Below are 26,908 nucleotides of genomic sequence, written 5' to 3' on the forward strand. Positions count from 1 at the left end.
ACCTGGCTCCTCACAGGGTAAATCCAACATGTGTAGGCGTCGGCGATTCTCCGCTCCATAAATCACAGGACCAAAACAAATATAATCCAGCCGCAAAGGGCTATATAGTCGTCGGGTAGATTAATCCAGTGTACATGTCCACACGGTTCTCGTCTAGGTCTCCTCGGGTGAAAGCGCCATGAAAGCAGCCCAGCCTGGATAAGCACTCTAGCTGATACGAAGAAGCGTTGGTGATGCTGGTCACTGTAGAACTTTAGCCGCACGATACACTATACACAAATAGACTATTACTGACTTAATAGAAATATGTCGCACTCGACGGTATAGCGCCAAACTCTGACAATTCAGTTATTAATTCGCACGCGGTCTCAATGCTCTATTTTGGGGCCAAACAGGCCATACTTCACCGCACGTTGTATCGTGGGTGAGGCTTCAACTTATTGGGTAACTCTGACTTCTGACTAAGTGCTTCTGTATTCACCTGCGCCATATTTATATGCACGGCGAACAATCTAGTGCCAGCCTCATTTCTGTCTCGTAGCCCTGGGCAAGGCCGGGCATGCACAGACATGTCTTGACGGTGACTTTGAACCTGACTCCGGAGGCATGGCTCTGGCGCCTGTGGACCGCTGTCCAATAGGAGAATGAAATATTATGGTCTGGGCTAAAGGGATATTCCGTGTATATGTACAAGGAATATACAAGGGATATCAAACGATATACAAATACTATGCAATATATATCAATCAATAAATATATATATTCGGTTTAATCTGATCCTTTGTAACAGCCGCCTCCTAATTAGTCCCACCTAATTAGCTAAGCAGAGACAGATTAACCGCACTGTCCACTACTCAATGTCTGTTGTGAGGGGGTCGGGCAGTTCACAAAGTCATGGGGTCATGGTCGTCATCGATAGTATCGGGGAGCCTTGGCAGTTCTATTAGCCTCGCCACGGGTCGGGTGTAGATCCGTCCTTGGACGAGCACTTCGGCTGCTCGGACCTTTCCGTCAACACCGGTGATCACTTTGCTTACGCGGCCAGCCGGCCACATAGCTCGGGGTAGTGACTGGTCGATAATCATGACGACTGTTCCTTCTGTCAAATTGTCTCTCTCTTTCACCCATTTCTGGCGGGTCTGTAGAGACGGTAGATAGTGGAGTAGGAAGCTGTTCCAAAACTTGTCAGCCAATACTTGACTGTACCTCCACATTCTTCGGCCGTTCGCTTCTTCAGGCCTGTACATTGTCTGTGGTAGCGCGGGGTCCAGCCGCCCCATCAAGAGTGTGTTGGGGGTGACTGGGTCGACATCTGCTACATCACTTGAGACGTAACCGAGGGGCTTTGAGTTCAATACTCCCTCGATCTCCGTGAGGACTGTCATTAGGACTTCTTCCGCCACGGTCTGGGCCCCAAGCACGGCGTACAGGGCTGTCTTTATTGAACGTACTTCTCGTTCCCAAGTTCCACCGAAGTGAGGTGCGTTCGGGGGATTAAACTGGAAGTCAATCTGGGATGGAGCGAGGTGGGTCTTAAGTTCTGGGCCCATAGCTTGGAAGCTCTCTCTCAGCTCTCTTTCTCCGCCTTTGAAGTTTGTCCCGTGATCAGACAATAATATAGACGGTTTGCCTTTCCGCGATGTGAATCTTCGGAAGGCCATAAGGAATGAGTCTGTGCTCATGGTTGGAAGGAGTTCTATATGCATCGCTCGGGTGGTCATGCATTTGAATACAATACCCCACCGCTTCTCGGTTCCTCTTCCTTTCTTTATATACAGCGGGCCGAAACAGTCCATACCGGTGGAGTGAAAAGGCTTGTCGCCGAGTCGGAGGCGACAGGGAGGTAGGTCAGCCATCCGGGGTATACTGGGCTGCGCTCGGCACTTACGACAGTCTAGACAGGTTCGCTGGAAGCGCAGCACTGCTTCTCTCCCTTGCAGTATCCAATAACGACGTCTGATCTCCGCGAAGACTCTCTCTGCCCCGGCGTGATGCACATCCTCGTCGTATTTCTTTATGATCAGCTCTGTGACCTTGTGTCGGCTGTTTAAGACTATCGGGTACTTGACGTCATCCGGTAAGTCTGGAGCTCTCCGCAGACGACCACCCACTCTGATGAGACCATGGGCGTCGCTCTCGGGGGCTAGGTGGAGCAGTCTGCTGTCTGATGGGACGGGCTTTGCTCCCTGTAGACAGTCTAGCTCATCGGGGAACGAGTCTCTCTGGGCTCGTTGTAGTAGAAGAAGTTCTGCTTTTTCGTAGTCAGCTGCTGTAATGTCAGTAGTTAGCTGAACCTCTGGGTGGTGCCACAGGAATGTCTTTAGCTGCGCACTCTCTAGGGTGAGGCAATCGTCTATGTCGGGGTCTGTGGAGACGAGTGTGTTCAATCCACAGAACATAGATTTCTTGTTTTCGGCCTCCTCTTTACTCGCTTCCCGTGGGGTGGGTGTAGGCCACTCTTCTTCCGGGAGCTTGAGGAACTCTGGCCCGTCACTGTATAGGTTGTGACGGGTGAGGTCATCCAGGGACATTCCCCGGGTGATGACGTCAGCTGGGTTGTGTTTTGTGTCCACATACCTCCAGCTTGCTACTTCTGTTAAATCTTGAATCTCTGTGACTCTGACTCCCACGAAGACCTTGTATCTGCACGAATCAGACCGGATCCATGTGAGTACTGTCGTGGAGTCTGACCACAAGATTGTTCTTTGCACCGGAATGGTGAGTTCACGTTGGATTAACGTGGCGAGTTGCGCTCCTGCTAGGGCTGCGCAGAGCTCTAGACGCGGGATAGATTGTTGCTTTCGTGGGGCTATTCTTGAGCGAGCCAGGATGAAAGCAGTATGTATTTCTCCTCCCTCCTCTCGGGCACGCAAGTAGGCCACCGAACCGTAGGCTACTTCGGAGGCGTCGCTGAAGACGTGCAGGTCCATCTGGCACGTCTCCGACCTCACTGTGGGTGGGAAGTAGCTGCGGCGTATGCTGACACCTGGGAGTGAGCTGAGTTCCGTCTCCCACTCTCTCCATGTGGATGCAAGGTGTTCGGGTATGGGGTCGTCCCAGCCCTGGTCCTTGTCCCATAACGCTCTTACAATCATCTTTGCCCTGGTGGTGTAAGGTAGAATACATCCCAACGGGTCATATTGTCTGGCGAGTGTTCTGTATACACTCCGTCTGGTGGTCGGTAGTGCAGTCGACCTTCCCTGCTCCTTGGTCAGGGGTGTGTGTTTATAATGGAGCGAGTCTGTTTTGAAGCGCCAGACTAGTCCTAATGTCATTTCTTGGGCTTCTCCTGGGATGGTCGCCATCCAGGTCTCGCTGCTTGCTGCCTTGTCCTCGGGGGAGAGGCTGCACAATACTTGCGGGTCGCTGCTGGCCCACTGCCTGAGATCAAAGCCGCCTTTGATCAGGGAGGCGCGGAGCTTGAGTAGAAGGGCCTCGGCTTCTTCTGGCGTCGAGACGCTTTGCAGACAGTTGTCCACGTAGAAACTATTTCCTACACTTTGTCGGACCTCTTCATCAGCTGCTGGGTCCTCTGCGACGTGTTTTTGCAGTGCAAACGTAGCACAGCATGGGCTGCATGTGGTTCCGAAAGGGAGGACTTCCCATTGATAGATGGCTGGTTGCTCATCCCCGATCCTCTCTCTCCATAGGAACCGCAGCAGGGGCTTGTCCTCCTCCACTAGTCTCACCTGCAGGAACATCCCTTTGATGTCGCCGCTGATGGCCACCTTGTCTTGGCGGAAACGTAGTAACACGCCTAGTAGAGAGGGGCCGAGTGTTGGGCCGGGCAAGAGCTCTTTATTCAGATTTTGTGATCCGATCTGGTAGCTGCAGTTGAACACAATACGATCCTTGCCGTTGTGGTGGACTTTGTGGTGCGGCACGTACCATGATTCGGTCGTCTGATCGGCCTCTTTAATGTCAATTTTCTTTATGTGTCCCGCTGTGATTAGCTTGTTAATCTCAGCGCGGTACACAGTCTCTTGAGCGGGGTCTCTGGCTAGGCGCCGCTCTGTGTTCAATAGATACCGCTCCGTCGCTTCTTTTGGGGCGTGGAAGGTAGGCATACCCTCTCGCCTCAGGAGTGGAGTTGCGTATCTCATCACTCCGTTGACTTTGACTCTCTTTGTCCCCTGCTCGAGGAGGGCTATAGCGTAAATGTCTTCCTTGGAACGAATGTCTTTCTTTTCGTTCTTAAAGGGCATTGTCTCTAGTGTCCATAGCCTCTCGACATGCTGTAGGAGGGTGGTGTCTTCTTCTGTCACTCTGGAGTGGAGGCAGTTAGTGGCTGCTGTTCGGTTAAGAGACTTAGCGAGGGGGCCTTGTAATGTCCATCCTAGGCGGGTCTCGACTGCTGCAGGACAGCCTCTGGGCCCTGTGTGGACCCGGTCTATCGGGACGATGAGGTCTGCATGGTCGGAGCCTATCAGCAGGGTCGGGGTGGCACCGTCTATGAGCGGTATAGGTAGTTGACGCAGGTGCACATATTTATCCATTAGCTTGGCGATGGGGTAGGTGTACTGCGACAGGCCTATTTCTTGGCTGGTGAAAGCGTTAGTAATCCTATACCGTCTCTCTGGCTGCCCGCTTGCTGCGATAGTGAAGGAGACATTCTCGCCCTTTATCGTCTTTAGATCTCTTCTTATTGTCCGAATCGTCATCTGGTTTTCGCTCCCCCGCAGCCCCAGCTGGGCCGCAGCGGACGCGAGGAGAAGGGTCTTCTCTGACCCGTCGTCAAGGACGGCGTAAGTGTCCATGACCTTATCTTGGTAACTCAGTGTTACGCGGACCACCTTTAAGAGCACCCGGGCGCCCCCGCTGCTGGCGGGGTCAATGTACATAACACTTGCCTTTGTGCTGCTTGAGGGTGCAGGCTTTCTTCTGTTACTGTCGTGTAGGACATCTAGGTGGGCTCCGTCACACTGACTACACCTCTTCTTTAAGCGGCAATCGGCTGCCATGTGACTGCGCGCACATCGGTAACAGCGTCGGTTGGACTTTATCCATTGACTCACCTCGTCGGCGGTCATCTTCTTGAACGTGTCACATTGTGACAACCAGTGTTCCTTTTCGCAGTACGGGCACACCATCTTCCACTTCTCTTTCATCGAGGGGGTACTGTGGTTCTTGCTGCTCGGTACTGATTCTGATTGGTGCATGACGGTCACCAATCTGCGGCCATCGTTTGCTCTCCTAGGTCCCTCTCTGGAGCTTGGGGTGCTCCGCATGAACGTATCCAACCGTAGGCTGTCGACTTCTCTCGCCAGGAAGTCGGCTAGGTCTAGGAGGGATGGCTCGGGACCGTTAGGATCACGGTGGTCTCTTTGCCGCCTGAAGCGCTCTTGTCGGGCGGGCAGAAGCTTCTCTAAAATCCTCTCGACATTAGAGTTCGCGTACAGTTCGTGCATACCCTTTTCTCTTTGCGCCCCCAGCATCCCTACCAGGGATTGTACCTTGATAGACAGGTCATCTAGTGAGCGATTGTCTGTGGCTGGGGGTAGGCGGTCAATATGCCTTATCTCTTGTAATACGTAGTCCCATATGCGTCCATATCTTTGGTCGAGTGCTGCTAGAGCCGCTGTGTATGGGGTAGTAGAGGTGGCATAGGCCAGCGCTATATTGTGCGCTCGGGGCACCTTGAGGTGCTTCAGTAGGATAGCATACTTGTACGGTTCATCAGCTACATCGGACATCATTGTCTCTAAGCACATTCGTAGCTCCGTGTACTGTGCTCTGTTCTCGTGGGTGAAGTCCGGAAACGTCAGTGTGCCAATGTATGATGCCATGGATGGCTGGCACATCGGTGAGCGTTGGAAGAGAGGCCTCCTAGGCGAGTCTCCTCTTACGCCTCTTGGTGGGCTGGTACCTGCTGGGTACCATGGCCCGCGTATCCAGGTGCTGTTCCTCGGGGCTGGTCGTGCGTCAAGCTCACCCGTGAATTGAGTCGGGGGTCTGTAGCGCAGAGCCGCGGGGGTAGAGCCTGGGCTGTACTGGACCTCCTGGTCCTGTGGAGTACTGTGCTGCTGTCGGGCTTGATTCTCCTCCTCTCCCTCTTCTTCTTCCTCTGGCAGGTCCTCTAGATCCTGTAGTCGTCTATTTAGCCTCTCCGCGGTGTAGACCGTTTCTTCCTTGTAGCTGGGTCTCACTTGGACCGGTCGGGGAAGGGGTTCGGAGGGGGGTATAGGCTCTCTCTGGTGGTCGGGCTCAGGGTCGCTTGATCGGGTAGGGGAGGGTGCCCTTGACCCTTGTCTTGACGAGGCCCTGGAACCCCGTGCGGAGGGAGGGGGTGTTGCCCTGGTGATCAGCTGCTCCATTATCCGCGCTTGTAATCGGTCGCGCTCGGCTTCGCGCTTGGTGAGAGCGAGGTCGCGCTCTGCTTCTCTTTGGGCACCGGCAGCGGCGCGCTGGGCTTCGGCGGCGGCGCGCTGGGCTTCGGCCGCGGCGCGCTGGGCTTCGGCCCGGTCCCTTACCATATTCTCTTCCGTCTGAAGGCGTCTAATCTCTAGACGTATACGATCTTTGTCGCTCCGTTGCTGCGCCTGAAGGCGTTCTCTTTCCATGGAAGAATGTTCGCGCTCACTAAGCGTCTGTGCTTGGAGTCGATCGCGCTCTGTTGAGGCTGCTAGGCTGGCGAGGAATGCCTGTGCCAGCATCTTGTCCGCCTCGCTGGGGGAAGACGCTGGTTGAGGTGATCCGCTCCTGGCAGTACTCGTTGGAGATCTGTTCTCCTGTGGCGAGTCCTGGAGATCCATCTCCGGGGTGCTCTCCTCTTCTTGTAGCGGGTAGAGTTCCATCCCTGGAGAGCTGTCTTTATCCTGGAGCTCTCCGGGGACTACTTCTTCGGTCTTGGCGGGGGGTAAAGTCATGTCAGGTCCCTCCTGGTCCCTACCGTGAGCTTGGTCAGTTACGTTAGAACCCACTAGGGCCTCTATTGGCGGGGTAGCCTGGTTGATAGGGTCGGACATAATTTTACTATCTACTTTTTCCGCGTTTACCGTCTGTAGAAAGCTAGGTAGTATATTGGCAACGTAATCCTCTAAGTACTGAGGTGTCTGCCGTCTACGCTGCGGGCGATCTACTTTAGGAGAACCGTTTTGTGGAGTGTTCATCATAGGCCATGTCAATATTAATACCACTATATTAATATTACGCTAGTTACCCTCCGGCTCGAAGGACCAATTGTAACTGAGGGGTACAATTCCCTGACTGTATTGATAAGTATGGTATCATTAAACCACTACCGCTTTATGTACTTTAATTACTGGCCATACAGTACATGATATATAAATATAATGAACACTTCCCACAATGAATCGGTTCCACACAAAGTGATAATTAAGTATTTATTGCAGCAAAAGGTACATAATATACTTCTCTATTATACTTTGGATGCGCTTATAAGGCAAAGGAATGTGCGTAGGCAAATCAATAATGAATGTCCATTCTCTGGTTTTACGCAGGAGGTAATTATACAACCTGAATCTTAGGGAATTATATCTATGGTACACTAGTAATATATAGCGGGAGATACTGGAAGGGTCCCCCCGGTTGTAAGCCAGCAGGGGTAGAGGATCTGTCGGTAGTAGAGAGTCTGGTCAACGATGACTAAGGAGACTCCAAGTACAGGAGACGGTGCAATAGTCTCTTGATCCACAGACGAATACAGCTGTTCTCCGTAGACTGTAGCTCCACAGTGAAGAAAGCTAGCCGGCCTCAGGCTCTCTGAGGCGCCGACTCGACCTGGCTCCTCACAGGGTAAATCCAACACGTGTAGGCGTCGGCGATTCTCCGCTCCATAAATCACAGGACCAAAACAAATATAATCCAGCCGCAAAGGGCTATATAGTCGTCGGGTAGATTAATCCAGTGTACATGTCCACACGATTCTCGTCTAGGTCTCCTCGGGTGAAAGCGCCATGAAAGCAGCCCAGCCTGGATAAGCACTCTAGCTGATACGAAGAAGCGTTGGTGATGCTGGTCACTGTAGAACTTTAGCCGCACGATACACTATACACAAATAGACTATTACTGACTTAATAGAAATATGTCGCACTCGACGGTATAGCGCCAAACTCTGACAATTCAGTTATTAATTCGCACGCGGTCTCAATGCTCTATTTTGGGGCCAAACAGGCCATACTTCACCGCACGTTGTATCGTGGGTGAGGCTTCAACTTATTGGGTAACTCTGACTTCTGACTAAGTGCTTCTGTATTCACCTGCGCCATATTTATATGCACGGCGAACAATCTAGTGCCAGCCTCATTTCTGTCTCGTAGCCCTGGGCAAGGCCGGGCATGCACAGACATGTCTTGACGGTGACTTTGAACCTGACTCCGGAGGCATGGCTCTGGCGCCTGTGGACCGCTGTCCAATAGGAGAATGAAATATTATGGTCTGGGCTAAAGGGATATTCCGTGTATATGTACAAGGAATATACAAGGGATATCAAACGATATACAAATACTATGCAATATATATCAATCAATAAATATATATATTCGGTTTAATCTGATCCTTTGTAACACTAGGGATGCACCGATACCACTTTTTCACTGTTGATATCCATTCCGAGTACTTAACTTAACCTCTTAAGCCCTAACCATATTTTCAGAAAATGTGCCTAAAAGTACATACCCAAGTAAATGGAAGATTGCACCACTTCTACAAGGTCCATTAGCATGTTCCTGGTATCTAGGGACATCTATGGACCTCAGGGAATGTATTCCCAGTGTCAGAAATATGGTATCTGTTACTATGCTTGAGTAAATTGTAATGAACCAAAGAAGAATATAAATTGTTATTATAATTATTTTCCATCTTTGACAGGTGAATAACACCATGCCAACATTGACCAAACGTGAATTTTAAACAAGTGTACAAAAACGCTAAGCAAATGAACAAAGGACAGATGATTTACATGGGTTTTTGTAGATACAGTACTGAATTTTGCCATCCGGACTCATGATGGAATTGAAATATGAATATAGAATACCAGGCCTATAAATGACCTTATTATGTATTATTACTATGGATCGGCCCAAATCTCCTCTTTCCAAATGGCATCGTGAATGAAATCTACTGTAAGTACAGTTACTTTTATATAATGTCTATAGCTCCGCCATTTTTACCGGATTGAGATGCTTTCTTTTCCTAGACGTTCACAGAAAGGTAAAGAAACAATATACGTTGTATTTTATGGCAATAATGTTCGACCCGTGAGATATAATCACGACATTCACGTCAATATTTGTATGAGAAAAATGGTTGGCCTGCGGCTGGTGTGAGCTGGGTAGTGTAGTTTTATTAAATTCTGTCCTGTCCTCGTGTCTAAATTGTCTGTTTTCCGGTGCAATGCGCAGAGATTTTTATAAACAAAACAAATGTAATGCTTAAAATTAGGGCTGGGCGATATGACGATATTATATAAATATCGGGTACAGTTCATTAACGATACACTTTTTCAACGTATCGTGGATATCGTGATGTTTTGCCCAAGAGGATTGTGTCGCGTCAATCTGTCCACACGTTACTCGTTCATATCTCAGCCCGTGCTGAGATATGCCCATTCCGCGGTCTGTTAATAAAGTTTTCAATCAGACAGATGTATGGAAAGGCTTTTATTATAACATTCGTTGTAGTAAAATCATTATGCCTCATTTAGTCATCCTGTTGAGCACTGGTCTCCTACTCGACGGCCGCGGGGAGCTAACGTTAGTAGCTTTGTTGACGTTGTTCAGCCACAGGACATTCAGGAAGTAAAAAACTAGGAGCTTGCCGATTGGTGCTAAGAACAGCAGGGCGGGTGCAAGCGCTGTGACGTAATTGGCAGACTCGACTGTCAATCAAAATTATATGTTTCCGTCAGAATGAATGAGTGAAGACTTTGTTAAAGGGTTGCAGAATGGGTACAATACAGTACAGGAGGATGAAGACCAGAAAAAGACTTTCGACTTTTTTACATAAGGGTCCTCCATTTTCAATTCATCAAAACATTTAGAGACATACATATATACAGTAGTTTCATTAAAATGCTATTGATTGATTGATTGATTGATTGATTGATTGATTTAAAACTTTATTAACATATTGCAGAATGGGTACAGTACAGCTCAATACATACAATTGTTAAGGGGATGCAGACCAGAGAAAGACTTTAGTCTTGTTTACATCAGGGTCCCCCATTTTCAATTCATCATATTTCATATCTAAATCATATAATATCTCATTGCTAAATATATGCAATATATAATCTAATAATCTAAATCTAATATATAATATAAAAATGCTAAATGCATGAGTATTTTATTTTGTCTTTAATGTTAGCTTGCAAAATCAAATACTGTCTTGGTAAGCCTCATAATGAATTGTTTGGGGTAAAAAAGAAAAACATCGTGATGTGTATCGTGTATCGCCGAAAGGTCAGAAAATATCGTGATATCATATTTAGGCCATATCGCCCAGCCCTACTTAAAATATACACTTTCACAGCTGTTTTGATAGGGTTAGGGTCTTTACTCTTGGCTACATTTGAAAAAGAAACACAACATCACTTAATACGGACTGTATTGATCTATTTGTGACGTGAACTAAACAGGTATCAGCCGATACTGAACCATTTGATTTACTGAACAGTATAGATCAACCATTAGTTTGGGGTCACTGTGTAAAATGAAATGAGATGTAATACATGTGTCACCATTAGAGAGATCCAACATATTTCCATGTGCCATAAATACACAAAAGCAAGTCACTTTGCTTTGATTTCTGACATATTACACATGGTTCTTGGTATCGGATTCTCATTCTGGGAAGATCCTCTGATACCGATACCCTGTTTTGGCCTGGTATCAGACTGATATCCAATATGGACCTGTGTATACTGTATACTTTACTTACTCATAGTATATATTCAGATTCTAAGTGTTATTGACCATATTTATTGTAATGTATAATATAACTGATAGGGCTCATCTGCACCTTTGATTACACTGCCTACTTGCTGATATGTATATATTCAGTTAATTATATTGTTTACACTGCCTATTTTTACTTTTCTACTGTACTATAATTGTATTGCCTGTATTTATGTCTTCTACTATTACCATGCCCATACATGTACCTGTACCGCCCGCCCTCCCCCATGCTGCTATGATGCCTGGATTTCCCCAAGGGGATCAATAAAGGAATATCTTATCTTATTTAATATCAGTGGGATATCAGTTGCTTTTTCTATCGCTTCTTTTTTTCTCCTGAAGTGCTATTTTATTGATGTCGCTGCTACAAGGCCAATAAGCCAAGACAAATGTTTGTCACTTGTTTATGTTGTACTATATGAAAGATGTGACAAATAAACAAATCTGAATGTGAATCCGACTGTATTGGTGCATCCCTACTATATTCATTCAGGAGCGGCATACAGCTGCTATGGCGGTGAGGTGGAGTAGGGGAGTAGGGCTGAGCCGCTGACAGTATGACACAGATACCAAAATGATGACTGGTGCTTAACTCTGCTAGTCCTCAGAGTGCTTAACTGTCCTAGATGATATCAGAACAGTAATAACAGATGCTCTAAAATCAATTACTTTACTCTGTGTGTACTAGTGTGTAGGTGCTTTCAATTTGCGGGTTCGATTTGCTGGATTGTTTTCGTCGACTATAGTGAATAACATCAAAGAAATCAATCAAAAATGAATTGTATAAACTTTAAGTAACTTGTTCATAACAAGGGTGGAACACAACAGCAGTCAATAACATAATTATAATAACATGGTTAAGACTGTGACTGGCGGCCAGTCTCCCTCCCTCTCTCTCTCTCTCTCCCACACACAACAGCTTAATGACACTGAGTGAGGTCACGCTGACTCCCACCGCACACACTGTCCTCCCTGGATAAAAGCAAACAAGGCACTGTGCCTGCATTTAAGACACTAGCGTAGATCCTAGCGGACCTAAATGCTAGAAATATATTGGAAACAAGATAAGAGTTGTAACAGCATCTTAAAGAATCCCCTCAGCATCTCAGGTATTTAGAGTTCCTCATGTTGTCTACTTCAAATCTCACCCCAATAAATGAATTCACCCCAATCATTTATGCGTCGGTCTACTCACCCTCTACGATGATGGACTCGGTGGTGGAGGGAGCGAGGGAAACGGCGTCTTCGTTAAAGCGTTTGAAGCGGAGGGTGTCCGTCTCATCCATGTCCCCGAGGAGGGATCTGAAAGAGGACAGCCACAGGTCTAGAGTGGCGTACATGGCGACTAAGACACACCCACCTGGATCCTACTGCTGTAGCTGAGTGGTACAGTAGCCTAAACCCACAAACCACCCGACTAGTCCAAACACGGACTCTAAAAACAATCAATTATTCTTTCCTTAATATTTTTTTCCTCTGCCCTTCTCTATCATTTTCTTTCTCACTCTCTCTCTCACTCTCTATTAATCACCTTTCCTCTTTCTCCAATTGGGGGACCCTGCTTTTCTTTATTATAAATCAATAGAGATGTATTAGATCCCCAATTATCAGATCATGGTTACAACCCTGTCCAACATTTTTCGAGATCGCCAAATGATTGACGGAGCTAGAGCCCCCGGAGGTCGGGGATGGTAATGTGTACTTTGGCGCATGCCTCACATATCGGCATGTAACTCGAGAACCGCTGAACGGATTTTGTCACCTGAAAGGGCAATTGACAGGCAACAAATAGGGCTTTAATTCCATCTATATATTGTATTAAAAGAAATGCACACCGAGCCGCTAGAGGTCGAGACCATAACCCTATCAAAACAGCAGTCAAAGTGTATATTTTCAGAAAATAAGAATTTATCAGAAAAATGCTAATTATATCTCTTTTATCGTAAAACCGGGAGGAAATGACTAAATCCAGATTTAACCCTGCCATTGGAAAGAGGAGCCTTTTCCCTATCCATAGATGTATGATTTGGCCATAATAAGGTCAAGTTCAAGGTCAAATATGAATTTATAATTAAAATCGATTATCATTTATTACTGTATCTACAAATCCTTCTATTTAATCATCTTCCCTTTATTAATTTGCTTACATTTTTTGTACACTTGATCTCAATACGGTGGTGAATGAGCTCATGGAGCTAAATCTCTTTGTTACAATTGTAACATGGTGTTATTCACCGGCACAGATGCAAAAAAATATCATTTATATTCTCCTTTTTTCCCTTACAATTTACTCAAGCCTAGTAACAGACACAATATTTCTGACACTGGGAATACCCCCAGGTCCCTAGATGTTCCTAGATACCAAGAACATGCAAATTGACCTTGTAGAAGTGGAGCAATCTTCCATTTACTTACGCATGTACCTTTAGGCGACATTTCTGAAAATAGGGCTACAGCTTAACAGGTGTCAAGCCCTGTACTCCAGTGCGCCGTTAGACAGAATGGGCCGTCAGACACGCTGCGCACACATAATGGAGAAAGGGGTGCTTGTGGAGAGAGCTAGGACGCAAGGTTGCCCTGACGACAGACTGCTGGACTGCCCTGTTGACCGAAAGCTATGTAACCATCACTTGCGGGGGGATTTCCCCAGGTTGGCAGAGCTGGCATACCAGTACCTCTGTATACCCGCGACATCGGTACCATCCGAGCAAGTGTTTTTGGACTGATATGAACCACGAGTCCACCCGTCTGACACCCCGGTACCATGCGAGTCAGTCTGAGACAGGCTATTTATGTTCTATGTAGGCTATCTTGTTGCAAAATAATAATAATAATAATAATAATAATAATAATAATAATAATAATAATAATAATAATAATAATAATAATAATAATAATAATAATAATAATAATAATCTCATTGAAAATACTCATACTTGGTTGTTTTCAGCCTTTTATGCACATGTTATTTAGTTAGGCATATTGGGACATTAAATATTTTCATCAACATAAGTTGATTTTTCGTTTTTGTTTATTTATTATGTTAATATAAAACCGTGTTTAGAAAAGAAATGTGTTTGTTAAATACATGCTTTCGATTTTTCTGAATGGCGAGTGACGTTTTTTTTATTGTTCGCTCATTTCTCGCCACATAAAGCATAGAGGTAAGCCTGCATCGTTAGTGAAAGCAAATTAATCTGTCCACGCTGAATTAAACCCTATTTCTCCAAGACTTTTCTTTTTTTGGATTCATCCATGATTAGCTTATTGGGGGTTCGGAAACTCAAGATTAGACACCTGCAGACGGCAGGGAGAGGCGCGGTGTGTGACGTATATTTTAGTTGAATTTTTATTTCAGTTCACAGTATCACCTCGATCTCCAAAATAAGGTGTTCCTTTTGAAATAAAAAACGAATTAAAAATAGCCGTTATTTATTTCCATATTATAATTCTTTTTCAAACCTACAGGGGCGCCACTGCAGAGTGGCCGAAGAGCCGCGGGTTGCCGACCTCTGCACTAAGGGAAGACACATCTTGCTCTTGTGCTGCGCTGCACGTTCTCTATTGCATGCAGAAAGTAATACCAATGTCCAGAATGATTGGAGGCTTGGGGAGAATCAAGACACAAGTGAGACGTACTGACCCTGAGCTGTTGTTGTGACGGAGGCTGGAGCCGGGGCTGGAGGAGGCAGCAGCTGGAGGGGCTGCGACGGAGCCGGCGGCGGTGTGGGCGGCAGTGGGCTGAGCGCTGGATCCCCGCAGAGTGATGGTCATGCCTGGGGGGGTGCGGGGCAAACCTGGGGGGCCATCCACGGCCTGGGCTGAGGCTGGGCCAGACTGGTCCCTCTCCCGGTCACGCTCTCTAGTCAGCACTGAGGACGAAAGAGGAGAGTTGGATGAAGGGAAGAAATGCCAGGTGGAGGAAGATGCAGGGGAGACACAAGGGGAGGAAGAAGAGAGCAGAAGATGAACCGCGGAAATGAGACGAGGAAGAGGCAAGCGGTTGCTGGTTTGATTGCTGGCCGCTGCGGCCCCAGTATTTCTGGAGCCAGGAGTGAGGCACGGATCCCAAGAAGCGGCAGGTGATGAGGTCACGGTGCATCAACGCACGGACCCCCATGCCGCCAGAGAGCCGCCAGGAGGAAGCAAAGGAGGAAAGTCTTACAGCCCTGGAGCGAGCTCTGGAGCCTCCAGCGGTACGACTGCTGCCCTCGCTAACCGCTACATCCATCACGTACCGTCTCCCAGAGGTAGTAGCTGTAGCTATAAACCTAATCAAAAAGGGACTTCAGTAGAATTCTTGTGAATAGTAGTTGTGGTAGAAGCACTGGTAGTATTTGTAGCAGTGGAGCGTTTTCAATGCCAATTAAACAAAAGGCTGAAACGGAGAGTCGGGTTGAGAGATGACGCTATAATGTGGTTTACTGTGGAGCAGAGACGACAGCCTCCTTTATATGCAACCCGCCCCGGACCACCACCTCCTGTAGAAGCAAGCATGCCTCGCACTTTCTGGGACTTTCCATCACTCCCTCCTTCTCCGTCTCTTGTTTTTCCGCGCTTCTCTCGCTAATTTCCTCTGCCCCCTGATGTTAGCCAGTGATTGGTCGGTATGGGTGGAATCAGGTGTGTGAGAGAGGACTCCAGCTGTGGGACAGAGAACAACAACCTCTAGCAGGAGATTCACTTACGCTGCTGAAGCCAACGCCGTCTCCTGAGGACTTTTCACCAGGACATGTTTTTCAATCTTCAATTTCTGTCTTTCACAACTGAAAGTGAACACCAATGTTGTTGACTTTGGCCTTCGAGGCTAAGCAATTTCTGTATTTCTTTTACATTATATTACAAAATGCATATTGTAATGGTATGGATGGGGTTAGGGGTAAATGCCACTTAACTCACATTGAGCTACACTGAAATTACTGTTGCAATTACAAAATTCTAAAGATTTTCTTCATTTCAGTTGCTGAAAGTGAAATCAACTGAGTCTTGTTTTTCACTTTACCAAATATAGCCGTAATAACAATAGCTTAAGATTGCAAAGTCCCCATTCCGGGGTTTCCTCTAGTGCAGGGGTCAGCAACCTGCGGCCTCGAGGCCGCATGCGGCTCTTTAGCCAATCAGCTGCGGCTCCCTGGCCCAAAAAAAAAAAAAAAAAAAAAATTACGTTTTTTTTTTTTAGTTTTTTATTTATTTATTTTTTCTTATTTTGGAGATCGGTGTCATACTGTGACACTGAAATGAAAAAATATTTCATCAACTAAGATATTTAGTCAACAAAAGGCTTACCTGTATGCCTGATATGTGGTGCGAAATTTGCGAACAATGAAAAATTAACTTTTTATTTTATAAATGTTCCACAAATAAGGGAAGGACTCAAATATACCTGAATAGTTCAGGGTTTTATTTCAAAGTCGGTCTACAGACACCAGTGTTTTGTCTCCTCTTCTGTGTTTTATAAAAAAATAGGTCTACACAGCCAGTATTTTTTCTCCTCTTCATAAGAGTTTGAGGTTTTCCTTTGTTATAACAGGTAAAAACAGCAATTAAAAAGTCACATTTTTTCTTTTTGTTGCTTTATAATCCCATTAATGCAACAAACTGTGTGCTATAAGTATAAAGTATAATAAATCGCAAATTACTTTGGGTATGCAATTGTCAGGCGTTTTATGCTAAATGTGGGGTATGCTTGGGGATATATAAAACGTTATACACTGTGTTATCTTCATTTTAAGGGTAAATAGGTTGTGCGGCTCCCTGAGCATTTTATTTTGTGGGACGGGGGAAAAGTGGCTCTTTTGATAGTAAAGGTTGCTGACCCCTGCTCTAGTGGTTGATCTATATGGGTTTTCCAATGTCTGAGGCCGATACCAATATTTAGGGGTCCTACTGTCCTTCGAAGCTTCGAAGTATTTAAGACAGCCCTAACCATATCATCATTAGTTGACCTGCTCTACCTCTGAGCCAGTATTTTGTGGTACATTGAGGATATACTTTGGGGAACTTTGAGGTTCTTTGGGGTATTTCGTGATACTTTGTGGTATACTTTGGGGTACTTTGGGGTATTTTGGGGTATACTTTGGGGGGTACTATGGGGTATTTTGGGGTACTTTGGGGTATTTTCTGGTACTTTGTGGTGATTAGTAGGACCCATATTTAGAGAGGAGGGCAGACGATTTTTTGCATTTTACAGTAATGTAATAATAACAAATTACACAAAGTTTGCTAAACAGAAGTTCTATAAAATGTGCTATATTTGCTAGCTAGTTTATCTTAAATAGCCTAAATATGGGGCGCCCTCGTGGCGCATACCATAGTGCCTCGCGCACCTACGCGGCCGTCCCAGGTTCGCTCCCCCGCTCCCGGCGATATTTGTCACATGTCTTCCCCACATCTCCTCCCGTTCGCCCTCTCCTCTGTCGGTCCTGCGTGACCAGTAAAAGCTGTAAAAATGCTTAAAATAATATTTATTAAACTCGACATTGTTGCAAATGAGGGCAACCTAAATGTTGTTTTGTTAAAATAAAGGTTTTTAATGTTACTTGTCCTTTCGGACAAGTTATGTTTTTGTAGGTTTTTATTGATTTTTGCTACCAGGCAGTCCGGTAGAGAGAGAGAGGAGGAATGGGAGATAGACCGGGGAAGACATTGGGCAAAGATCGCCGGGTCCGGGAGTCGAACCCGGGTCGGCCGTGTTGCACCGTAGTGCTGTATGCGGTGCGCCACTCGGTCGCCCCAAAATAAATTTTTTTATTAAATAAGGGTCATGGGTATTCCGTATGTGAAATAAGTGATCAACGGTTCCATACAGTGCAAAATACAGCCATGAAACTGTATATGAATTCTTTACAATCAATCCAAAACATTTGTATTACTCATAAATCGTTAGATTTTCAAAGCATTATTGAGCAAAAGCTGACCTTCCGTATTTAACAAATGATGACCAATTAATAACCGTTTCATACAGGCTAAAACACAGAGAAGCACATGCAGGAGTGCATTGCATTTTAACATATTAACATTTTAACAAATTGCCACCCTGCTGCGCTGGGATTCTGGGGAAATTGTGTATTTTTTTGTGTATACTTTTTTTAATGCTAATGACAATATGTAGGCTATATATTGTGGACAACGGTACAGTAAAAACCCATAACGTTGCATGGATCCTTCATATTCGGTATACCTCCCAGCTCTAATGACTCATCAGTAATTCAATTAAATATATTGAATCCCTTTTTTCACATCTTAATGACTGCTGGTGATTCAAGTTCATTAATCCCTGGTCCACTGGGAACTGAGAGTCTCCAGTGTTGCCTAGGGAGACCAAAGGTAGGTACAGACAACAGGCCCTTTGGTAATTATAATTTCCTCCACACACACACACGCATAAACACTTACATACTACATGCATGTAAACACAAACCAACAGCAGAGATATGAGTGATAAGAGGAATATAAATTGTAAGCTAAACTGTCTTCAGGGCTCATCATCACAGAAAGGCTACATTTCACTAATTCTCCTGATAACCTCACTACAACCTTCACTGTGTTAAAGGAACACTCCAACATTTTGGGAAATTTGCTTATTTGTCATCTATCCTGGAGTTAGACAAGAAGATGCATACCTTTTTCTTCTCTGTGCATGCAGTAGGAGTAGGAAGACGCACACTGTTAGCCTATGTGTGTGTGTGTGTGTGTGTGTGTGTGTGTGTGTGTGTGTGTGTGTGTGTGTGTGTGTGTGTGTGTGTGTGTGTTCTGCTCACCGAGGTTAGGGGAAGCTGATGCCGATGTCCTTTGCAGATAATCTCTCTGTTTGGTGAGGGGAAAAAAGAGAAAACATTTAAAATCAAGAATATTTTATTCCAGACCTTGGAATAAAGACCCCTTGACTGTGGGCCAAATTATTACCAGTGCCTCTTTACCTTGTTCTTGCTGTTGCTGCAGTCCCCCAACAGCGTCCTGCAGTTCTTATGAACGTTCACTGCACAGTCTGAAAGACAGGGAGGGACAAGTCAGAGTCACTGTGCAAGATACTGCAGACAGAGCAGGGGTCAGGAGGAGCACTCTTTCTCCCTGGGACTGTCTCCATCTCTTTTTGTCTAGATACAAAGCAGCTGCTGTCAGGCCTGGATTGAATGACATTTAGGCCAATTAGCAGAGATAATAATCAAGAGTCATTTTAGGACAAACGTACAGTGGTTTACAGGGCTCTTCTCTCCATGGCTAGCCAGACCAAACAAAGCCGAACCATTTTGATTTTGCATAATAGAGCTCAGAGTCTACTCTCTCCAAGGACTATGCTTCTTCCCTTGCGAGACAAACAAATTATGTCATCAGTATGCAAAGTCTGATCCCAACACAGCCAGGTGGGACCAGGCTAATGTGAAGAAAGACAAGCCCATCGATGCAAAACATGCATGCGTATACGCATACACAGCGTAGCTAATCTATAGCGAAGTGATGAGTGGAGGCGAGGGTTGCTGTGTTGAGAACAGCCTAGCCTAGACTAATGCAGCCATTACTGAAGCAGAAACGAGGCGTGGGCACACTCACGTCTTTCTGGCATTTGTTTTGAATCTAATTAATGTAAATCGTCAATGGAGCAGCTCCCCCCAGAAATCCCAAGGCCGTCTCTGGCCGTCTCGTCTTTTGAGTGGTGTTCACCTCTAAAGGTCCTGAATAGTTTATAGAGTCCTGGTTAAAAAGCAGTAAAATTATAACATTGAGTACATAGGTTTGAGTTGGAGACTGGTGCTGGACTTGGGTCTCTGGTCAGCGATGAAGGTGTGAAATGAAAATGTACACTTACCTAAACAATTGTCCTAACAATAGAAGCATGTGCTAGAATTGGAGATAATGATAATGAATGTGTGCAAGGAGCCAATATAATGCTATTTGAGCAAGAGGACTCCAAAAAAGAGCCATAAGGATAGTTCACATTGCAGGTCGTGATCACACAAACATATTATTTTTAAAGTCAAAAACAAAGTTAAATGATACGCACTACCAGGAGAAGACACTGCATTTCCATATTTGGAGTGAAACTGTGGAACAGTCTGAATGTGGTGCTAAAGCAATGTCCAAACATGAGACAATTCAAACTGAATTATAAGGAAATTATTTTCATGCGGTACAGGGATGAGGAAGGGATTTGACATTCACGGGTGTTTAAATGTTTTATTTATTTCATGTTTTATATACCGTATATCATTTTAGTTTTTTGTTTTGCATATATATATATATATATATATTTGTTAATGTTTTAAATTAGTACTCATTTGAGTAGTGGAAAAGGGGTAGGATTAAATAAGTGTATACTTCTTCCTACTCCTTTTCAAACATGTAAATTGAGTTATGTTTTGTTTTTGTTTATTTTTTATTTTTTTATTTAACACATTGGCGGCCATTTGGATGCGTCTAAAATCACTGTAGACGGCCAGCATATGTAAACAGACTTGCACAGTCCGTGGGGCTGTTTGTAGAGCTAAATCTATACTTTATAGTATTGCTATCTGTCCATTCTCATTGTCAATTGAGTCCATAAACAGTCGCTTCAAAATGGCTTAAAGAAATAATTTTTTCATCAATACGTTCTCATTTTATAGCGTCTTGAATATAAGCGTTATACGGGATTTGGTCTAGTATATTTCTTGGAAGGCTGGATAAAGGGCTAATAGCTACTAACGTTATATCCAATGGCATTTCGGTTATACAGAACCTACAGTTAAAACTCAAACTGCGATCCTCAAGCATGAATGCATGAAAGGGGGGGGGGGGGGGGACGTCGTTTCTGATTATTGATGATTACCAATAACCGTGTTCGTCTCAGTAGCCACATACGCTGATTGGCTGGTTGAGTATCATAACAAGCCCTGATCAGCATGTAATAACGTGAAAAAGATCTTACCATGAGCCGGTTGGATCCCCAGACCATTTCCCAGTTATCGATCGCCATCTGGTAGATCGATATGTCCATTTGCTGATGATATATTCCCTTACTGCATAGTGAAATCCGCGATCCAAAACCTATTCCGTGCAACAGGCTATAGGGATCGCTTCAGGTGAGTAGAAAACTACATTGGAAATCCCTGCCACAGGGAACACTGCATTATCGATACAGTGCCCCTAAGAGGATCTGGCCGGTAATGCACTTTTTCGAATTCAAAGAGTAGGGTACATCTGCAGTGCAGCTCGGCGACCTTGAATAGGTTATTAAAATGGAATAAAAGCCAAAACAACCTTGCCACAGAGATATCCGTGGTTGGTCCCTTAAGCATGGATTCGAAACACGGATATATACGTGGCCCGTCCCGAATGTGTTAATAAGGATCAATGATTTGTTTTGATTTTATATTGTTTGTATTTACATGTTCGAAATAAAGATTTCAAATCAAATCAATTCAGAGTAATAGAATATGAGTAGTAGTGATTTAGGTTAGTCACTACTGCTGTTTGCATTGTGACTGGGATAAATGTGGTATAAAATGTAACTTTAGTCTACTCTAATGACACCTAGCTGTTGTTTCAACATTATAGCCTACGTTTAATCAACAACTAAGCTATGCTACATCTACTAAACGTTCCAACCAGATTTGAACCTAGACACCGTTTAGATAACATCTCAATTTCAAAACACGACAGGTCTACATACATCTCATCAAAATGTTTCAATTTCATGTTTTGGAATTGAAACAAGGGGCATCTAAACACCATCTATTAAACTTTAACCACTGCAGAAATATGATTAAAGACAACCCATTTCAATAAATATAAAATGTATTTATTTGACAGCAGCTAAACTATTTTCAGAACACTGGCCCTCAAGGACTGTATTTTTACACAAATACAAGGAATTGAGAGGAATTTGATAATCATGACATTGGTACAAACCCAGATGGCACAATAATGACAGAACAACTCTATGTAGCCCAATAGTTAGTTAGTTAGTTAGTTAGTTAGTTAGTTAGTTAGTTAGTTAGTTAGTTAGTTAGTTAGTTAGTTAGTTAGTTAGTTAGTTAGTTAGTTAGTTAGTTGCTTGCATGCAACTTGTGTGTCCTTGTATAAAAAGGCACACCTCTTTGCAACTCCATATTTTTGTGTTTGTGCCGTGTGTCTCCCGTGCATTAAGCACATCACATGATGGTAGGCCGTATGGTGATTGGTTCGCTGTCCAGGTTCCAGGGCGTGTTCACAAAGGTGCAGCCATGCAACTCATTAACAATGCAATGTAAACAATACTAGTAGCTTCCACTTACTGCTGTGCTAACCTACCTGTGGTAAATTATTCCTATTACTCCCCTTTTCTATATGCTCCCCTTTTCTATATGCTCCCTATTATACATGCTCCAAAATAGGGCTGCACGATTCTTGCTCAAATGTGTCACGATTTTTCTCCCTAAGAATTGAGATCACGATTCTCTCACATAATTTTTATTTTTTCAATAAATACATTTAATGCACTCTTTCTTAAACAGACAACATAAGATATATCAAAGTGCTTGACTTAAACTTAAACATAACATGAAAGTGCTTGACTTAAGGCGAGACAGTACCCCCAAAATTGCCTTTTTGCTATTTTTCAACGATAGAGATTGTTATATTTTGCTTCCTAAACATGTCTTCTATGAAACTAGTGACAATAAAATGCCAATAACACACATTTAGTTGTTTATTTGACTTCATGCCTGATTGAATCCATAAATGTGCACATATTTAATGGAGAAGTGCCTCATTTGCATATATAAACATAAAATTCAGAAAACTTGCAATATATTTTTTCTTAGTTTATATGTACATAACAAACTGGGAAAGTCTCATAGTGATATCTATTCAATAAATTTTTTTGCCTATTAGGGGGGCGTCTAATCTATACTTTTACCAACCCAGTTCCGCGTTCGCGTTCTGCGATCTGATTGGCCACTGACATTTCTAGTCATGTGACATGTGTGCCAATCGCGTGATGCCTGTTTCTGCAGCTATTTCCGCCTCTAACAGCCTGCAAACTATCTAACGCCTAGTTTATCACTAGTTAAGCTTAGGCGACTCTTTCGAAGTTGGTTAAGGTTAGAGTTTGGAATCAGGGCTGGTGTTCCACCATCGCCCTGCTCTAAGACAAACTCTAACCTTAACCAACTTCGAAAGAGTGCCTAAGCTTAACCGGTGATAGAAACAGGTGTCACACGATTGGCGCAGATGTCACATGACCAGAAACATCAGTGGCCAATCAGATCGCAGAACGCAACGCGGAACTGGGTTGGTAAAAGTAATGACGCATTAGGGGGTGCTGTCTCACCTTAAACGTAAAAAAGTCTCTTGTAACATACAAAATAACTCGAGTCTCTTTTCCTCTCTTACGCCCGTGCGCGGGGCACTTTGCTCTCGTCAGTCAACTCAGGGCGTCATTTGACAAGCGTTCGGTCAAATGACCAATTTCGGTGCTGACCTTTGTCCCGAGTCTAGCATCAGAATGTTATGAAGTGGATGGCCATTTTGGATAATCACGCTGTTTTTACCGGTACACACATTACAAAATTCATTCACTCATTTTCCGTGGAATTTTTATAAACTTTGGACTGTATGACTATTAGGGATGGGTACCGAATTCGGTACTTTTGAGGTACCGAACCGAAACACGTCGGTACTACCGAGTATCGAATCAAGTGAGATACAGAAAAAAAAAGAAAAAAAACGTACTTTCTTTTGTAAATTTTTTTTTTTAACTTTTTTTTTTCATGTCAACGTTCACACGCACAATATATACTTACCTAGGATTTGACTTGATTCAACAACAAAGCAGTCGGAGCAATGACAAGCCGAAAACTGTCTAAATTGTAGTTATTTGAAGTTTGGATTTTTTTTTTTACGACTGAGGTAGGTAAATTAAATTTCTTGAGACTAAAGTACCGAAAAAAGGTACCGTTGGGTACCGGTATCGATTCACAGGTACCGGTATCGGTTCAAATGTGAAAGGTACCCATCCCTAATGACTATAAGACTTCAGGCTATGGAACCGTTGTGTTGTCCAGCGCCTACCTCTCATCTGGAACCCAAAAACAGGAATCTGGCAACAAGTCAACACAAAAGTAAGAAAATATATTGAATGTTGAGTTAATAGCGTGTTTTGCTTTACATCGTGTAAGTGTGATTGATATCGCAACTGGGATTGTTCCGAAGCAAATAAGTCAACATGTGAATGCAGCATGACGTGAATGCATAGGAGAATAGGAGTGAGTGTTTTAATGCAACTGATCTCCATTTTGACGCAAATACATCGGAATCGTCGTCATTTAGAAATGAGATCGCATACGTCTATGAATCGAGATCGTTTTGTTTTACGATTAATTGTGCAGCCCTATTCCAAAACCAATACAAGACAAAGGAGATTTACACACACACACACACACACACACACACACACACACACACACACACACACACACACACACACACACACACACACACACACACACACACACACACACACACACACACACACACACACACACACACACACACACACACACACACACACACACACACACACACACACACACACACACACACACACACACACACACACACACACACACACACACACACACACACACACACACACACACACACACACACACACACCTCCCTGTGTATTGTAAAAGCATAACGCATTTTGATTTCCATATGCATGCAGGAGGGCAGCAGGCCTGAAAGGCTGACTGCATACGTGTTTGAGAGATGTCTGTAATGTCTGTAAACCATCTCTGTTGGTCTAACAGATGCTGTCTATTCTCTCCACTCCTCTCTCTCTCTCTCTCCCTCTGTCGACCTCTCTCTCTCGGGTCCCACTAAGAAGATAATAGATGAACTATTGAGCTCAGCTGAGCTCAAGGAAAAGAAAACAACACACAGGCGTCTGAATAACCTTCACCACTGGCGCTGTATCGCTGTCAGGTCAGCGCTCAGCACACTAGACCACAACGAACTACGCTACTCTGTCTACTGCGACAGTTCCTCTGCACAACTCTAGGTTTGTTCTAAGCCCTGGCTGTTCTACAATCTAAATGGCTTTTGTTCAGCTAGTTTTAAATCCTAATAAGGGAAGGCAAAACATAAAAAAAAATAGCAAAAGCAGAAGTACCTGGCTGGCCTTAAGGCTAAAAGGCTGCTAGAATAACCTGTACCTTTTGAAATATAATTCCTTTCAGGTCAGGAAGTCCCCTTCTGTACGCATGTTGTCAGGTGATCCACTATTTCTTCTTTACAAAGGGAAGGCTGAGAAGCTTGGATTCTCCACTAAAGGAGAGGCTACAGATACCAAAGGAGTCAAAATCCAGCCAGCCTGTCATCGGTCAGCCAGTCTGCCACCAGTCAGCCAGCCAGATCCAGGGGTCATTTTCCACATCTCTCTAATGTGCAAAATAATTCCACACTCTCTGTCAGCCCAGCTCAATCAGACAGAAGAGAAAAGGCATATATCTACTCAGCAACATGAAAGCCCAAGCACACTGACTCACTGGTCAAAGGCTGGGAAAAGTCACTGCTAGAAAAGAGTAAAAGATTAGACATGGGAGCTTAGCAGATCTAGAGAGGTCACAGCAGCAGTTGATTTCTTACAACACTATCAACATTATGAGTCAGTTCACCTACCAAAAAGTAGGGTACTACTGTAGATGTACAATGTGCAACCTTGACTAATGGCATTTAACGAAAGAAACAAAGCTAAGCAAGAACACCATGTTCACTGTATATGATAGCAGTGTTTCACAGCCAACAGCACTGATTCATTCATGACTAGATCTATGTTTGGCAGTAGCATAGTGACTGACACCCAGGAGCTCAGAAAACATGCCAGAAAGCTGCAGAGGGAAATGAGTCAGGAGCTGTATCAAAGCACACCAGAGTAGTTCAGATCTAGGGTCTGTTTTTCTTGAGGCCATTGAGAGCGAGATGGCCATGCAGGTCTAAGTGGGTGACCCCAGGCCAGCCTTCCTACTTACATCTTGATAAAACAGTAGGCCAGGTCAGCGTTATGTGGTTTTTTAGAGTTGAGTTGTTATCATTATTGCACACTGAGCCACCATCAACAACACCACCACTACCACACCCAACACCTGCTGCCTGTACCACACAGGAAGCAGAACTATGGTGCAGAGTGCACATTTCACTGAACGAATGGAGGGGGAAAAGATACCTTGCAGACCCTTGGGACAGAAATAGTGGTGTGCAGCATTTGCCCTATGTCAGCCTAAAGGGCTGCCCCGTCTTAGCCGATTATTCGGTCAATAGGTTAGTCGATTAGGCTAGTAGTTTTCCCTGGTTTTTCCACATTTAAATGTGTTGGCCTAGGCCTATTTCCTGAAAAATTATGAGCAAATATTTGGTCAGCACTCTATTTAAACAGGTCCTTCTTTGTGACTATGTGTGGTAAACACAATTATACAGATTTGTCAAATCAACTAGGCTTAGGACAGCCCTACTAGGTGCCAGGAGAACATGTAAAACACTCAAGTGCAGCTGTCTTCAAAAGGGGGATCGTATTGGAGAATTTCCCAAATACTAAAATCCAAGAAACCAAGAAACATGTAGTATGTCCGAAAAGTGACTTGATTTGCTGTATTTTTGACACATTTACATTTACATTTAGTCATTTAGCTGACGCTTTTATCCAAAGCGACTTACAAGATCTGTACGACAAGACAGCAAGAAGGGTACAACTCTATCAGCTGAGTAACAATGTTTATCAAAGTGTTGCGTGTTACAGTGTAGGTTAGTTTATTAGGACAAGTGCATGACAGTAAGGTTAGTCAGGGTTAGATATATATATATATATCTACACATGATAGAAGCATGTTAGATTAGGCTTGGGCGGTATGACGGTATACCAGGGTATTTAGAAATACCGACGGTATTGAAAATCAATACCGTCAAAATCACAGATCCGTTTCAGTTTATATTACAGTGAAACGGAGTTGACAGTGGTTGGTTGTAGTGCACTGCAC

At 44.3% G+C, this 26,908-nt stretch overlaps 1 protein-coding gene across 1 annotated transcript in view; it reads right to left on the bottom strand.

Annotated features, from left to right (window-relative positions):
* arhgef18b (rho/rac guanine nucleotide exchange factor (GEF) 18b) overlaps positions 1 to 26,908 on the bottom strand; it is a 111,424-nt gene that overhangs the window by 53,547 nt on the left and 30,969 nt on the right. The window contains 4 exon segments of the mRNA XM_084308888.1: positions 12,112 to 12,218; positions 14,560 to 14,788; positions 18,677 to 18,722; positions 18,836 to 18,903. Of these exon segments, the coding sequence (XP_084165014.1) occupies positions 12,112 to 12,218; positions 14,560 to 14,788; positions 18,677 to 18,722; positions 18,836 to 18,903 (450 nt within the window).

This window comes from Notolepis coatsorum (assembly GCF_963971535.1).
Source record: "Notolepis coatsorum genome assembly, chromosome: 2".
In the NCBI taxonomy this organism is placed as follows: Eukaryota; Metazoa; Chordata; class Actinopteri; order Aulopiformes; family Paralepididae; genus Notolepis; species Notolepis coatsorum.